The sequence below is a fragment of the Capsicum annuum genome, chromosome 10, assembly GCF_002878395.1.
Source record: "Capsicum annuum cultivar UCD-10X-F1 chromosome 10, UCD10Xv1.1, whole genome shotgun sequence".
In the NCBI taxonomy this organism is placed as follows: Eukaryota; Viridiplantae; Streptophyta; class Magnoliopsida; order Solanales; family Solanaceae; genus Capsicum; species Capsicum annuum.
This window is the reverse complement of record NC_061120.1, coordinates 13,678,849-13,694,507: the sequence shown is the minus strand read 5'-3', so window position 1 is coordinate 13,694,507 and position 15,659 is coordinate 13,678,849. Positions and strand designations below refer to the sequence as shown.

The 15,659-nt window shown below is 35.7% G+C and overlaps 2 protein-coding genes across 7 annotated transcripts; one reads left to right on the top strand and one right to left on the bottom strand.

The window, feature by feature from the left end:
• The first annotated feature begins 1,157 nt into the window (after positions 1-1,157).
• On the top strand, positions 1,158-10,042 carry LOC107856464. Of its 6 annotated transcripts, none has more exons than XR_007046101.1 (3): positions 1,158-1,668; positions 5,140-5,232; positions 9,507-10,042. XR_007046101.1 is itself a non-coding variant. In XM_016701470.2 (2 exons), the coding sequence occupies exon 1, from the start codon at positions 1,301-1,303 to the stop codon at positions 1,655-1,657; it is 357 nt and encodes a 118-aa protein (XP_016556956.1). In that variant the 5' UTR covers positions 1,160-1,300; the 3' UTR covers positions 1,658-1,668; positions 9,507-10,042. The 6 variants fall into 6 exon arrangements, 1 of the variants encoding a protein (XP_016556956.1); XR_001670561.2 differs by lacking the exon at positions 5,140-5,232 and adding an exon at positions 2,184-2,238; XR_001670559.2 differs by lacking the exon at positions 5,140-5,232 and adding an exon at positions 2,184-2,272.
• A 212-nt stretch (positions 10,043-10,254) lies between these two features.
• On the bottom strand, positions 10,255-11,497 carry LOC107856462 (ras-related protein Rab11B). Its single transcript, XM_047398506.1, is given in 2 exon segments — positions 10,255-10,450; positions 10,452-11,497. Coding segments are annotated over 2 exon segments (486 nt in total). The 5' UTR covers positions 10,742-11,497.
• Between the last annotated feature and the right edge of the window lie 4,162 nt (positions 11,498-15,659).

Here is a 15,659-nt window from a genome sequence, read left to right as displayed (position 1 = left end):
CCGATAAGAAAATATCTTATTGGTTGGTTATTGGTTTTACATATTTAAAAATAAAAAATCGAACCAATAACATATAAAATCGAACCGAACCGACCGATGCACATCCCTATTTATAATAATTAAAGGCATTTTAGTCAATTTATCAGTTACGATATAATATCATACCATCAAATCAAATAATAAAACAATTATTAAATAGTAGTGATTGATACAATCCATCTAATATTAGGATTCGACTCCTCTCCATTTTCACCGAGTTTCTATCTTGATTGGTGACATATGACATAGTTCAAATTGAATGGGTAAGATTTAATTATTCTAAATTAAATCTCTAACCTTGATTTAGATAATAAATACATTATATATTTAGCTTAAAAAATTATTATAATTCCACAATCGTAGCAAAATATTATCTTGTCCATAAATATAACAAAAAAAAAAGTCTTTTCTTCCTATTTTTTTTCGTAGGCATAGTCCATCTTTTAATATCTATTTAAATTAACTTTTTTAATGCATTTTGAGAACTTTTTCTTTAATAATTACTAGCTATTTTTTTTAAAAAAAAAATAGGCGAAGTAAAATAGGAGAGTGTACAAATTCTCCTATTTTAAAGAAAATAAAATAGATAATTATTAAAGAAAAAGTTTTTAAAAAGAAAAACAACAAAAAAAATTAATTTAGAATATGAGAGATTTCTCTCTTTTTTTTTCGATTTTATTTCACCTATTTTAAAGAACCTAAAATATCTAATTTTAAAGAAAATTTTCAAAAAAGGTGATAAAAAATTAATTTAAAATAGATGAGTCGAATATTTCTCCTACTTTATTTCACCTACTTTAAAGAAAATAAAATAGCTAATTATTAAACAAAAATTTTTTATGGACAATGCGTATGAAAAAAAATAGGAAGAAAAGACTCTTTGTTGTTATATTTATATAAGATAATTGTAGAATTATAATAATTTTTAAATTAAATATATAATGTATTTATTATCTAAATTATAATTAGAATTAGAAATTTACTTTAAAATAATTAAATCTTATCTATTTAATTTTAATTGTGTCATATGTCACCAATTAAAATAGAACCGTGAAAAAAATAAAAAGAAGCCAAATCGTAAATATTACTATATTATATTATACTATAAAGTACAAAATCATATCATACATACATTACGAAACTATGAAAAACCACCATCCAAACAAAGTATTAGTGATATCCAATTCAAGGTTCCCCTTCATCAGTATTCATTGCTAAAGCCTTCTAATCACCTCTTCCATCAGCTTCCACATCTCTTACCATGTCGGATCATCAAAACCCTAAACCCACCGACAACCTACCTCCACCGCCGTCAACAAATCCACCCAAAATCTCCACCGCCACCTCCTCCGGCCCCGGCGCTCCCCACTTTCCAAATCCACCAGACCGTACAAATCCAGACGTTGCAACACTAAGAGAGCAATGGAGGTTCGCTATAAAGCAGTACAGCAAATGGTATTCCCATGCTTGGGGAACTGCAATTTTAGCTGGGCTTTCTTTTTACGCACTTGGTTGGATTATCAAAGGCGGAAATCCTTTGCCCTCTTTTAAACACGAAGAAGAATCCGATAGTAAAATTGCATCTTCTAATGGTGTTCCCGAGGTTAAGAGAAGTTGATGATGATGAAGGTAATTTCAATATTTTTGTTCGATCTTGTTCTTTACACGTTTCAATTTATTTGGCATAATTTGAATTTTGAGAGTCAAAACAGTTTAATTTTGACTGTAAATTCAAGCAAGGTATTTTTAAAAATAAAATTTACATATTTGGAGACTACATGAAAAGTGTTATTATACTCCCCTCCCTTCAGAAAAATGAGTAGAGAATGCCTCTGGGTCCCGCAGTATTATTAAGTTAAGTTAATAGGTAAAGTAGCTCAAACAACTATAGACAGTTGTTCGACAACTACATTACAACTTCGAACAGTTGTCGAACAACAACTTTTATAGTTGTTGGAGCAAAAATGTTAAAATAAAAAACTCAGAAAAATTTGTCACTTTTACACCCCATTTAATTGACAAACTTATTTGTCACTTGTAATTGCATATCCCCATACCATCGTTTACTTTTACTTGTCCACCATTCCAGAAATAAATTTTCCGGTGGTCTCCATTTTCTAAACTCGCATGACCATCGAATCCAGATGCTGCAACACCAGGAGAGCAATGGAGGTTCGCGATAAAGCAATATAACAAATGGTATTCCCACGCTTGGGGAACTGCTATATTAGCTGTAATACCCCGAACTTTCTTTAAGTCAAATCTAGTCTCTAGAAGAGTTAGTGATGAATTCCTAAATGATTATTGTTTAAATTAGATAGAATTTTTTCAATTTTGACTTTTTATCATGTGGAAAATTGAATTAGCTTTCCAACGATATTAATTTTGTCCAAATCCGGTATCGGAGTAGAAAGTTATGGACGTTTTACTGAGAGCTATCAGAGCCGCCCAGGTGCGACGGGCAGGTTGATGGACCGTTGAGCTAGCGACGGACCGTTGCCAAAACCGTCGCAACTAAGGCAGTAGGTCAATCTTCTGGCTAAGGTGCGATGGACAGGTTGACGGACCGTCGAGCTAGCAACGGACCGTCGCCCAAGCCGTCGCTACTAAGGCAGTGAGTCCCTATTTTGGCCCGAGTGTGACGGTCAAAACGACGGACCGTCGCAGATCTCGTTCAGCAATTTAAAGCCGTTTTTAAAAGGGTATTTGGGTCTTTTTCCACCCGTTTTAACCCCTAATTATATATACCAGACCCTAGCTTGTAACTTCATTATTCATTATTCATTCACAACATCCAATTAGGGTTTCTCTCAAAGATCAATCCCCAAGAATAAGAAACCCTAGGTGCTTAATCCCAAGTCAAGAACTCAAGCTTTCTTCCACCAATCTTCAAGAAATCATCCACCCACGTATATCAAGTGTTCATTCATGGATTCCTTTCGTCCATGAAACCCAAGAATCCAATTTTAAATTTGTGATGTTTATGTTGTGGAATGATTATGATCATGTTGATGTTGTGTATGATACCCAAGTTGGAATCGTTAAATGTGTTTTCATTAATTTATGCTAGCATGGGGATTGAAATATACTAAATTGTGTTGATTTATGTAACCATGAAGAATTAATTTAATGTCCATGCCTAAACTTTTATTTATGCATGCAAGGTGTTTGATAAAATGCCTAAGAGAATAGGAAACATGCCTTATGACTCCATTGGGACCAAAATGATGAACCTATGTTTCACCCTTATGTTCGATATGACTCCCACGTTATTGTCCTGCTTTGTAATGGATCGACGTAATGCTCATGAGATTAGGCTTATGAAATTGTGATATGTTTACATGCATTCCTATTCATGTGTAAGCTTATAGCATTCGAATACTTTATGAAAATCCCCAATGATTGTACTATGAATTGTTGACTATGGTCATGTGTCAAGAAGTGTCATGTCTTGTCAGTTTCATGCTATTGAGTCCTGGGGGTACTTGTACCCGACAATTTAGCTGTGTGCCTAGAGCCAGTGTCAGTTTCATAATAATCGCAGTCACGCCATGATCAGTAGTATTCTCAGTTAGTTTCAGGACTCAGTAGAATTCAGTCAGTCACATGACTCATGAAAACTCAGTAATCTCATGAACTCAGTCAGTTAACAGAATTCAGTAACATTCCGTCAGTCCACGGAACTCAGTGAACTCAGTCCAGTTCATCTCAATGTAATTAGTTCAGTATCTATTTAGTTGGTAGTAGGATTCAGCACCGAGCGAACCTAAGGATAAGGGCATACACTGACCGTTGAGGGTGTGACCCTTAGAAGCAATCCTTGCGTTCCAGAACTATATAGCCAGCATAGGTTGAGACATCAACACTGACAGTTGAGGGTTGTTGAGGTGGATTAACACTGCCAGTTAAGGGTCCCACCGTTCTCCTTTGGGGACACTGCCAAATGAGGGTCACTCACAGCTTGTCCTTACCAGTGGCGCGGTATTGACACCCTTCCAACTGGGGTTACAGATTGGACCCTAACTCTGTACAAGAAAGGAGCATGTCGGTTAGATGACTACTTCCCACAGTCTCAGTCTTAGTCTCAGTAAAAGAACTCAGATGGTTCTTCTGATTCAGGACTGTCAGATACAGTCATTTAGTTCAGGACGGAACTCAGCTAGTTCCATCAGAATCAGGACTGTCAGACACAGTCACTCAGTTAACAGTATATCAGCTATACGAAACTCATATTATCAGTATTCAAACTCAGTAGTCAGTATTATCACGATCTCATTTACAGTTACGTATTCATGCATGTATTCTTACGTTCGTGTTATTCAATCAGTTAGTATTTTCATGCATATGAACCCCATGCATTCACCCTACCTCAGTTTGCATACCACTACATTCAGACGTACTGATGCATACTTTTCTTGTGCCCTATGGTGTTTTATACCATAGGTTCGGACGCTCAACTTCCCGATCGCACTTAGCTTCAGATTTAGCCAGCAACAGTAGATTTGCAGTGAGTCCTCATCATTCGAGGATCGCATAATTATTTCATTACTTCATTATTTCAGTTTTAGTAGACGGAGTTAGTTGGGAACATGTCCCATCAACTCCACAGTTTTTCAGACAGTTTAGAGGCTTTCAAACTAGTATGTTCAGATAGTTTAGTTCAGTTTTGGTATTGTTATACCGTGTTTCCAGATGTGATGTTTTTTTTTCCAGATATTTGAACCTTATGGCCTTTCAGCCCTTCTATTCTGCATTTATATAGTATATTATGCAATGCTAAGTTACAGATATCAGTCATGGGTTAACTTGTGGTCCTTCGGGATTGCTAGTACCGTGTAGCGTTCCGGGTAGCAGATTCGGGGCGTTACATTAGTTGGGCTTTCTTTTTACACTCTTGGTTTTATTATTAAATGTGGAAAGCCTTTGCCTTATTTTAAACACGAAGAGGCGAATAGTAAAAATGTTTCTTTGTCCTCGTCCTCGATCTCGTCTTCTCATGATGTTCTGGAGGTTAAGCGAAGTTAATGATGACGATAATTTCAATTTTGGGTTCGTCTTGAAGACTTGAATTTCTCTTAATTTTAGTTCGTTTTCTTGAAGGGGAGCCGTGGAGTAACTGGTAAAGTTGTTGCCATGTGACCAGGGAGGGGATCATGGGTTCAAGTCTTTTCCAGCCTCTGGTAGAAATGCAAGGTAAGACTACGTACAATACACCCTTGTGGTAGGGCCCTTCTCCAGACATCACGCATAGCGGTAGCTTTAGTGCACTAGGCTGCCCCTTTTTTTTAGTTCGTTTTCTTTTGATGAATAATAGATTATACTTATTATTTTCTAGTTTATGTGGCAGAGTTTGAATTTCGAGCGTCGAACATTTTAATTTTGACTGTGAATTTGGGCATGCAATTATTCGGGTATGTTGTTGTTTGAAACAAAATTTACATATTTGAAAACTAGGTAAAGACTAAAGAGTATATGCTCCATCTGTTCACTTTTTCTTGTCCACTGATCCAAAAGTAAATTTTCTTTGAGTGATACTGCTGAAGTTCAGTTGTTATAATTTGAATGATACTGCTGAAGTTCGCTTGTTATAAGTTGAGTTTCTTCTTTAATCAGGATTTTAGGCATGCTTGATGATTTCATTTTCTATTCATCCTTTTAATTAGTAGGCTTGAGGGTTTGTTTGAGTTTGAGGCGGGAGGGGTGTTCTAAGGATTATCCATTTGATCCTTAAGGAATGGATAGAAGGTAGAAGCTTGATTAGGAGCATCAAAGCGTTTATTTCTACGTTTCTTGTTTGTTTGAAAACGGATTAGACATTGTAAATGTGGATTAACCACTTGAATTTGGAAGCTTAGAACAAACTTTACCATTCAAAAGGTAAACAAAATTATCGTTCGTATCTGAATTTTTGACTGCCAAAATGTCCCTTTGTCCCTCTTTTGTAACTCTATTCGAGAAAACTTAAGTGAATATCATCTGTAATGGTATTTACAGTCTAGAACAAGTATAAGAGTGTTTCTCGTACATTTTAGCCTCCAAAGGCTTGATGTTATTACCTGTAATGTTGTTGAGTCATACTATGAAGGTTTGGAAAAAGGGTGGTAAAGTTGAGGATGAGGAGGATCGTGACTATTTCTAAGAATCAGTTCAGTTTCATGCCAGATCGCTCGACTACTGAGGCCATTCACCTCATGAGGAGTCCAATGGAGCAATTTCGGAAGAGGTAGAGGGACTTGCACATGATGTTCACTGATCTTGAGAAGGTGTATGACAAAGTCCCCAAGGGAGATTCTGCGGAGTTGCTTGGAGGTTGGAGGGGTACCTGTGGTGTACGCTAGGTCGATTCAGGACATGTTCGACGGCACGAAGACTCGTGTGATGACGGTTGGAGGATATTCGAAGTACTTTCCTTTTTTGACAGAGTTGCATCAGGAATCAACTCTTAGCCAGCTTTTATTTTCCTTGGTGATGGATGCTTTGACGCTGCGTTTCCAAGGGGAGGTGCTTGGTGTATGTTCGACAAGGAGTTAATGATAAGTTGGAGATTTAGAGACAAACCCTTAAGTCTAAAAGAGTTTGGTTGAGCAGGACCAAGACATAGTATTTGGAATGTAAGTTTAGTAATTTGTCGCATGAGGCTGACGTGTCAGTTAAAGCTGAACTCTCAGGTCATTCAGAAGAGGAGAGTTTCAAGTATCTTGGGTTTATGATTCAGGGGAATAGTGAGATTGACAAGGATGTCACACACCGTATTGGTGCAGAGTGGTTGAAATGGAGGCTCGCTTCGGGAGTCTTGTGTGATAAGAAGGTGTCTTTGAAGCTTAAAGGTAAGTTTTACAGAGTGGCAGTCCAACCGGCTATGTTGTATGGAGCGAAGTATTGGCCAGTTAAGAACTTTCACATCCAAAAGTTGAAGGTGACGGAGATGGGGATGTTGCGATGAATGTGTGGGATGTTGCGATGAATGTGTGGCCTTACCAAGAGAGGTAGCATTAGAAATGAGATTATTCGGGAGAAGGTGAGAGTGGCTTCGGTGGAAGACAAGATGAGGGAAGTTAGGTTACGTTGGTTCGAGCATGTGATGAGGACGTGTGAGAGACTGACTATCGATGGTTTTAGGCGGGGTAGAGGTAGGCTGAAGAAATATTGAAGGGAGGTGATTAGGCATGAGATGGAGCAGTTACAGGGGATATGACCCTGGATAGGAAGGTGTGGAGGATGCGAATTAGGGTAGAGGGTTAGCGTGTAGGAGTTCGTTTGTAACGGTAGATAAGAGTGCTTTGTCTGCATTTGGAGTTTCTTGTATGTTGTGATGGTGTCTATGATTTTGGATAAATAGTTCACAGTATTATCTCATGGTTGTCTGTTTCCTATAGTAGCTAGCAGTGTGTTATCCCATTTTATTGTGTGCTTTTATGTTTTTTTGTTTGTTATACTGTTATTTGTTCTGAGCCAGGGGTCTATCGGAAACAACCTCTCTACTTCATCTATAGTGGTATGGATTGCATACACATTACCCTTCCCCAAACCCCACTATGGAATACACTGGGTATGTTGTTGTCGTCGTCGTCATCTTTGGACAATACATCAAGGAGAAGAAGAAAGATCAGAATCTTCTTTCATTCATCTATTTACCCTTTATCTCATATATGGACAAAGAAGTGAAACCGCTGACCCTCTCTTTTTCTTAGCAAGTTACAATCTTTTTGATAGTTAATGTTCGTTTGATTCCCTTTTATGCCCAAGACTAGCATTCTTGCCGTCTGCCATCTCATTAAGGGGAAGAAAGAAATAAACCCCACATGTTCTCTTTCTTGTGAATAACTGAATATGCAACTGGAATGTTGCAATATCTATGATCTTTGTATGTACATGCTCATATAATAAGCCTACTGTCCTTTAGTTATAAAAGATCAGGCGTTCTTACCAATGCCTTATCATTTCTGTTTGAGAAATCATATGCCAAAATCCTCTCCGTGATTGCTCATCCATTTCCGGAACTTTATAGTTTCATTTCCTTTTTTGAATATAACATTTAAAATTTATCCAATTGTGCTTTTCTGTTTACCTATTCTATCTCGGTGACAACAGAACATAGCTTGCTTTGCTCTTTGTATTTGTGAAGGAGCAAATAAGCGTGTACAATTAATCTAATTCTGAATGTGCTGCCTAGTGCATGTTGATTTTCAGTTGGGAAGCAGCAAGCGAATAGTAATTCCAAGCAGCATATTATACATGGAAGCTCTTGAGCTGACTCTTTACTGACAGAGAATTCAATCTCCATCACGGCCTGATGTTGTGTTGCATTACTTTAATCACCACCATCTTTTAGCTTCCACCACTTAGACGAACGGCTATGCATATAAATTCTATTGACCCCCTAAATGTTGGTCGATATATTGCTGATGAAATATCATCCAAAGTGCTAATGATTTGGTTCCTGTCTAGACCTTATCCTTGACAACTTCTTCTGAGTCTACTACAAGTTTCATGCTTTTCCCAAAGAGAAGGTGTGATGTCATTACCACATTAGATAGCTAATGTTGCCATCCTTTGTTTGTAAATCGCTCCTAACTACTGTCTCTCTGAATTGCTCTAATTCTTCCCTCCTCAGCTCTCAACTTTGGTTCCTCACACATATTATGTTTTAGCATGAACTGGCATAGCACATTCTCAATTCATTACCCATATGGGGCCATTATTTGTTGAATCATTAGGGGACAAATAGCAGGAATGATGATAAGCTTACGAGTTTATTTTGTTTCCTTGTCTTTAAAGTTAATGCATTTTATTTGTTCGTCTTGTCTATTTTGAATTAAGGTAGTTCGGGTGAAGGAACTGAAAATGAGTTAGCGAATTAATAGCTCTCTGGATTCTTGTTTCCCATATAAAAAGGGTGGAGTGAACTTGCTTCCAAAACCGAACGAAGGTGGATTAAATAAAATGCTTTTAATTGACTAAGCTTGTAAATGCAGCCTTCTCTAGCCATACTTTGACCTTACCTGATGTAGAGCAGTTGAGTACAACAGTTTACGGGTCGTAATGAGTAATGACAAGCTGAAGTTGTAGTTTTGGTGTTGGTATTTTGCAAGACTTGAACCGTATGCTAGCTTTTACCATGAACATGTCTCAAATGTTCTCAACGTTAACGACGGTTAATATTGTTGAGGAGTCGTGATACTGTAAATAAAAATAAGTACAAATAAACTTGACCTTATAAAAAAAGCAGAAATAATAATGAAGAGGGCTCATAGAATAGGAAAAAGTCATGAATAAAACAGCGTGTTCTTCTGTCGTTACTTTACTATTTTCTTAAAATTTGGAGGACAAGAACACAATAGAACTTGCACCATTTGAATGACGTAATTCTCTCTTTTTTGTTTTGTTTGGTTATTTATTCAAAGTAGTGTTGTTGAGCAAAAATATAGTTCTCGTTTCTGAGTATTTTTGTTGTTTGGATGTCACAGTTTTGCGGAGCTGCACTCTTTACCCTATCAAATAAGATAGCCATGAATAGCTGAAGTTTCTCCCTCTCCTCCTAACCCCCAGCTGCCAGGCTTCTTAAACTTCTGTTCTGCAAGCTCTATGTGGATGGAAGTGGAAGCACTCCTAACACGTAATTCCTTGGCAACTTCAGTTGTATCTACTTCTGGCATAAAACCAACATTGTAATAGGATGTGTACGAGACCAATGTCTATTGGTCCCTGCTGAGAGTCCAGGCAAGTCTCAAGTATTCCTTTTTCCTTCCACCTTTGTGTCATGCAGTTAGTTCAACAACACAACAAGAAGAACCATTGTATCCCTAGTTGTTTCGTTGAGAAGAGTTTTGATGCATATTTCCTGTAAAGTAAACGCGGATATCAATAATGCTGTAGTTTTGAGTTGTTGTCAGTTGACATTCTGTACCATTGATAATACTACTATACGATATCCACAACTGAAATGTTGTTAATGCCAATTTATACTTTACGAAAAGATAAAATAAATGGTTCTTAAGCAAAATTTTACTTTCATCCCCCATTTCCCCCACTATTGTTCCTCGATTTTTTCTTTTCACTAACGTAGAGTCATAAAGCGAGGAGTGCTATACAATATTTGCACAGGAAATCTGAAATTCTCGGCAGTCCTGCATTTCATTTCAGTTCACACAGCTGCATTCTGAGAATGTAGTAGCGTGCATTCTGAGAATGTAGTAGCGAGTGATTGATCCTTGCTCAATCGGAACAACAACCACCCTTCTTAACAGCAGATGCATCGTTTCCAAGGTTGATCGTTTGTTCCGCAGGTAAAGACACTGAATTTTCTCCTGCATCAAGAGCCTTCTTGCTAACCACCGGGTAAATCTGTGTCAACACTTCTGTGAAAGCTTTGTCAACCTTCAGTGCCTCAAGAGCAGAAGTTTCCATGAACAAGGTACTCTCTTTCTGCAAAGCCCTTTGATTCGTCAGTGGGAACAGCACGCAGGTGGCGGAGATCTGCCTTGTTCCCTACTAGCATGACGACAATGTTCTGGTCTGTATGATCTCTGAGCTCGTTGAGCCATCTCGCGATGTTCTCAAACGTTACGTGGCGAGTAATATCGTAAACAAGCAAGGCACCAACAGCTCTTCTATAATAAGCACCTGTGATGGCCCGATACCTGTTTTTATGGCCGAAAAAATATTTAGAAATAATTCCTCCACAAGTGAAAGAACATTGCATCCAAAAAAAAAAAAAGAAACAAAAGATTGTTTTTTTTTTTTTTATGTTGTTCACAATGTGTTTTAGTTTTATAATTTTTTCTTACAAGAGTTACTTTCATTTTTACGCCAGATTTGAGAAGACAATTTTCTTCGGTTCATTTTGAAATTAGTCAAAAAACAATAAAATGCAACTGCTCATAAGAATATTACATATTTTGTTGCTTTTGACATGATCTGAGACGGACATTCTTGAAAATCTTAACTAGAACACATTGCGTACAAACAAATTCCCTATTGGGACTTTGTAACAAATATAGTTATAACTATCGTTTAATTCTTAATCAATGGTGTTGGATTTGAGTCTTTCAGTTTAATTCTTAATCAATGGTGTTGGATTTGAGTCTTTCATTCTATACCAGAGATCTCATGATTTAATTTGTCCCGTAATTCAAACTAATTGGCCTAATATCAGTAACAAATACCGTGTGAGCAAGAAAAGAATACAATTACTGTCTTTGTCAATTTATCCCGTAATTCAAACTAATTGGGCTTGTCCCGTAATTCAAACTAATTGGGCCTAATATCGGTAACAAATACCGTGTGAGCAAGAAAAGAATACAATTACTGCTTTGTGATTGACAAGAATTAATCTTTTTCAGGTTTAATTTTCCGGTATACGAAGCTCACTCATCCGATTGATGTGAATCGTTCCGGTATACGAAGCTCACTCATCCGATTGATGTGAATCCCTCGATGTGTTTGAAAAGACGTTGAACAAATCCACTTCCTATTGAAAGGTTCATAAGTTCAAATTTAAGACCTCTGATTAGATTCGTATTTGAAAAGATGTTGAACAAAGGTTCATAAGTTCAAATTTAAGTACTCTTGATTAGATTCTTGGTGAGAATACAACTATGGTATTGGGGTGGGTACCTTTCTTGGCCAGCAGTGTCCCAGATCTGGGCTTTGACAATCTTCTTGTCAACACGGATGACTCGGAATTTGACTCCAATGGTGGACTTAGATTGCTCACTGAATTCGTTTTTGGTAGATTGCTCACTGAATTCGTTTTTGGTAAAGTGCGATAGCAAATTCGATTTACCAACATCAGAAGTAATCATAAATTAATTTTATCTTAATTTTGTAGATTGACAAATATTAAATAGAAAAAAAATTAATTTTATCTTAATTTAGTAGATTGACAAATATTTTAAGACAAATATGTATAGAATTTTGACAACTAATATGAGATGGGGAGTTGTGAAAAGCACAAAAAGAATTCTTAAGAATATTGGGATAAAGAAAGTGTCCAAATTTGTTACCAAGAACAACACGATAAACGAGGAATGTCAAAAAAAAGGCAATATATATATTTTTCGTTAGCCAACAAGGATAAATTATAAGGCAGATTGATAACAACAAAGACTGATTTGAAATAAATTATTAACGGACGATATGAATGAAATATTTTTTAAATTCAGGATATATCTTGAGATCTTGAAAAATGCCAAATGTTTCTCACTACCCATGGCTCCCTTGCAACTTTTACAAATCACAATCGTCCATATACATTGACATAGAGTGTGACTATTTAATGTTCCATTTTTTTTTTTGTTCCAGACAGTTTCTTATAACATTTCCTTGCTTATTCAACTTTCCCAGTATATATTCAATATTGACTCAAATTGTAGAATAACAAAGCTTCTCTTCGTTATCTCAATTATCTGATTTTAATCATTTTTATGATAATTTCCTATTAATGAAGCATTCAGTTTTCGACACCAACCCAAACTTTTCTTCAATTAAAATTATTCTTCGGGATCATAATCACCCATCTGAAAGAATAACCAAGATAAAACAATCATATTGGTAGCCAGTTCCATCTTGAAGACTTCAAAACTATCCTCATCTCAGAAGTCGTTGGTCTTCAATTTAGCCAAAAGAAACTTGCATTTATTTAACGTCATCTTCCTAATGTTCTTTTAGGATAGAATCTTCTCTAATAATGCTTGAGGGATTAACGTCATCGTGGAATCTTGTTTGAGAATGCTCGAAGAAAACCATCAAATTTATTAGTAACATTGATGGAATTTACTCACATTGCACTGAATTGCGTGTGGCAGTAGAGCCTAACCACGCCAAATTTGTCACTTCCTATTTCCCTCATGAACTCGTACTGCTATAGAGTGACAACTAAAATGAATATACATTCTTTACCAAGTAGAAAATAAAATTCAATTAAAAATATTTATCTTATTTATGGTCTGATCTGAAACGAGCAACTTCCTATAAGTTGATAAGGATAACAAATGAACCACAGATCGCAACAAGAAAACAACAAATGTGAAAAGAAGAGGATTAAATTCTTAATATTATAGGAAAAAGATTCAAATATGCCATGAAACTATTAAAAATGACTCTTCTATGCCAATATTTTTTAATAGTAATTTTGCAAAACCAGCTTTGCCTGGCCTCTTACCAGCTCCATGTCATCAAATCACACCTTGCAAAACTAGCTTTGTCGCATGACCTTTTAATAGTGGCAAAACCTATACGCAGCCCCCTTAAGTACGCATCATTTTTCACTTAGACACCTCAAGTGGACATTGTTCCATTTTGATTGTTCTATTTTGACACTTCAAGCGGCCTTCAAGTGTGTCACTTTGACACATTTTGTTGAATCAACAAAATAATTTTAGTGCGTGAAACATACTCTCCGCTGAGGTGGAAAGTGACGAATAAAATGCCGACACGTGTCATTTTTGTCCAAATAATTTATAAATAATTAATTTTAAATAAAAAATACCCAAATAATTTATAAATAATTAATTTAAAACAAAATACCCCTCCCTCTAACCTACCCACCCCACCAACCTTCTTCTTCAAACACCCCACCTACCCGCCCGCCACCCCCACCCCACCCACCCCACCAGTCCACCCACCCCACCAGTCTTCTTCTTAAAACACCCCACCCACCCTTCACCCCCACCACGCACCCCGCTAATATTTTCTTCAAACACCCCACTCACCCCGCCACTCTTCTTCCCCTCTTTATCTTCTTCAAAGACCCCACACCCCCTTTCCACCCCCGCACCCCAGTCATCTTTAATTTTTTCATCAATTTTACTTCAATTTTTAATTTTTCTTCATTGATTTTAGTTGATTTTTAGATTTTCTTCATGAATTTAACTTCATTTTTTTTTTTTAGATTTGCTTCATCTATTTTGCTTTAATTTTTAGTCTTTTTAATTGATTTTGTTTGATTTTAATTTTTCTTCTCGGATTTAGCTTTATTTTTAAATTTCTTTCATCAATTTTGCTTCGATTTTCAATTTTTCTTCACTGATTTTTCTTGGTTTTTATGCTTCAATTTTTTTTTATTGATTTTTTTAAAATTCAATTTTTCTTCACTGATTTACCTTTATTTTTCAATTTTTCTTCATCTATTTTGTTTGATTTTTAGTTTTTCTTCGTTGATGTTGCTTATTTTTTATTTTTCTTCATCAATTTTTCCCTTAATGATTAAAAAAAGGTGCTTATTATTTAATTTTCACGAACCTTTAAATGCGTATATAAATTTATCTCAATAATTCTTACTGTTAAATAAATTAAGATTGACAAAAATAACGAATAAAAATGTGAAAGAAGTATAAATTGATAGGTGTTGAGTTAATATATTATTTTTTGCAAGAAAAACTCCTAAATATGTATCTAATTTTTAAATCTCTTCCAATAATTGTCACCACTAAATAAGCTTAAAATTGACAAAAATGATGGATAAAAATAAGAAAAAAGATATAAATTAATGAAAATGAGTTAATATATTGTTGGTGGGCCAAATTGGGCACCACATCAGCCGAAAAATGGATTTCACGTGCCTTCATGGAGGTGCAATACACGCACCTGATCAACTCAGCAAAAGGTGCCAAAATAATGACACACTTTATGGCTACTTGAGATGTCAAAATAGAACAATGTCCACTTGAGGTGCCTAAGTGAAAAATGACGAGTACTTAGCCTTTAATAGTTCCATGTCACCAAATCTCACGCACTAAAAAAATCTAACTCATTTTAAAAAATATCCACCCACACCCTATTCCCCTCTATTATCTCCCATCGATCCACTGATAACCTTTGCAATGTCCATATACAATAGTGAAAAATATGTTGCATTCTTAGACTCCCAAGCATTGGATTTGATTTGATGCAAATGAAGTCACCGAGTTTTTGAAATTCGCTCTGTATCAGTCAAATAACAATTTTTGAAATTCATTTCGTAGTTGTGATAGAAGAATTCGCTACATATTAGTAATATAACTATTCTCTTTGTATAGCGAATTATTGTATTATTGATACATAAAGATTTTAAAAACTATTGTATCGTGCAAATACAGAGTGAATTTCAGCATCTCTCATTATGTTTGGTAATCATTCAAACTTTAGCTATGTTTGGTAATTAGACTTCAAACTATCGCTATTTCTGAAACTTTTTCGTAGGAATACTATTAATCTTAGGGGTGTTAAATGGACGTGTTGAATTTAATTAGTGATGGGTAAAATACTACAATATTACTATAATAATAATAATAATAATAATAATAATAATAATAATAATAATAATAATAGTCACAAATATTATGTTGTGGCAAGCTATTGCCTTGAAAGTTATTTCTACTCGATTCTGGTGCAAACCATTATAGATGGTCGCTTTCGCTCTCCAAAGTTCCACAACTACTTTCAGACATATGCATTCATGGCTGAAAATGTGGAGGTTGCCCAAATCAATTGCCCAAAATAAATCAAGAAGAAGAGGAAAAGAGAAAGATGTTTTCTTTCTTTCTTTCCTTTTGATGTGGTATTTCTTTTTTGGTCTGTCTTGTATACACCAAAGAAATATGATTTATATAGGGATGCAAAAAACTAATGAAGATGAAAGT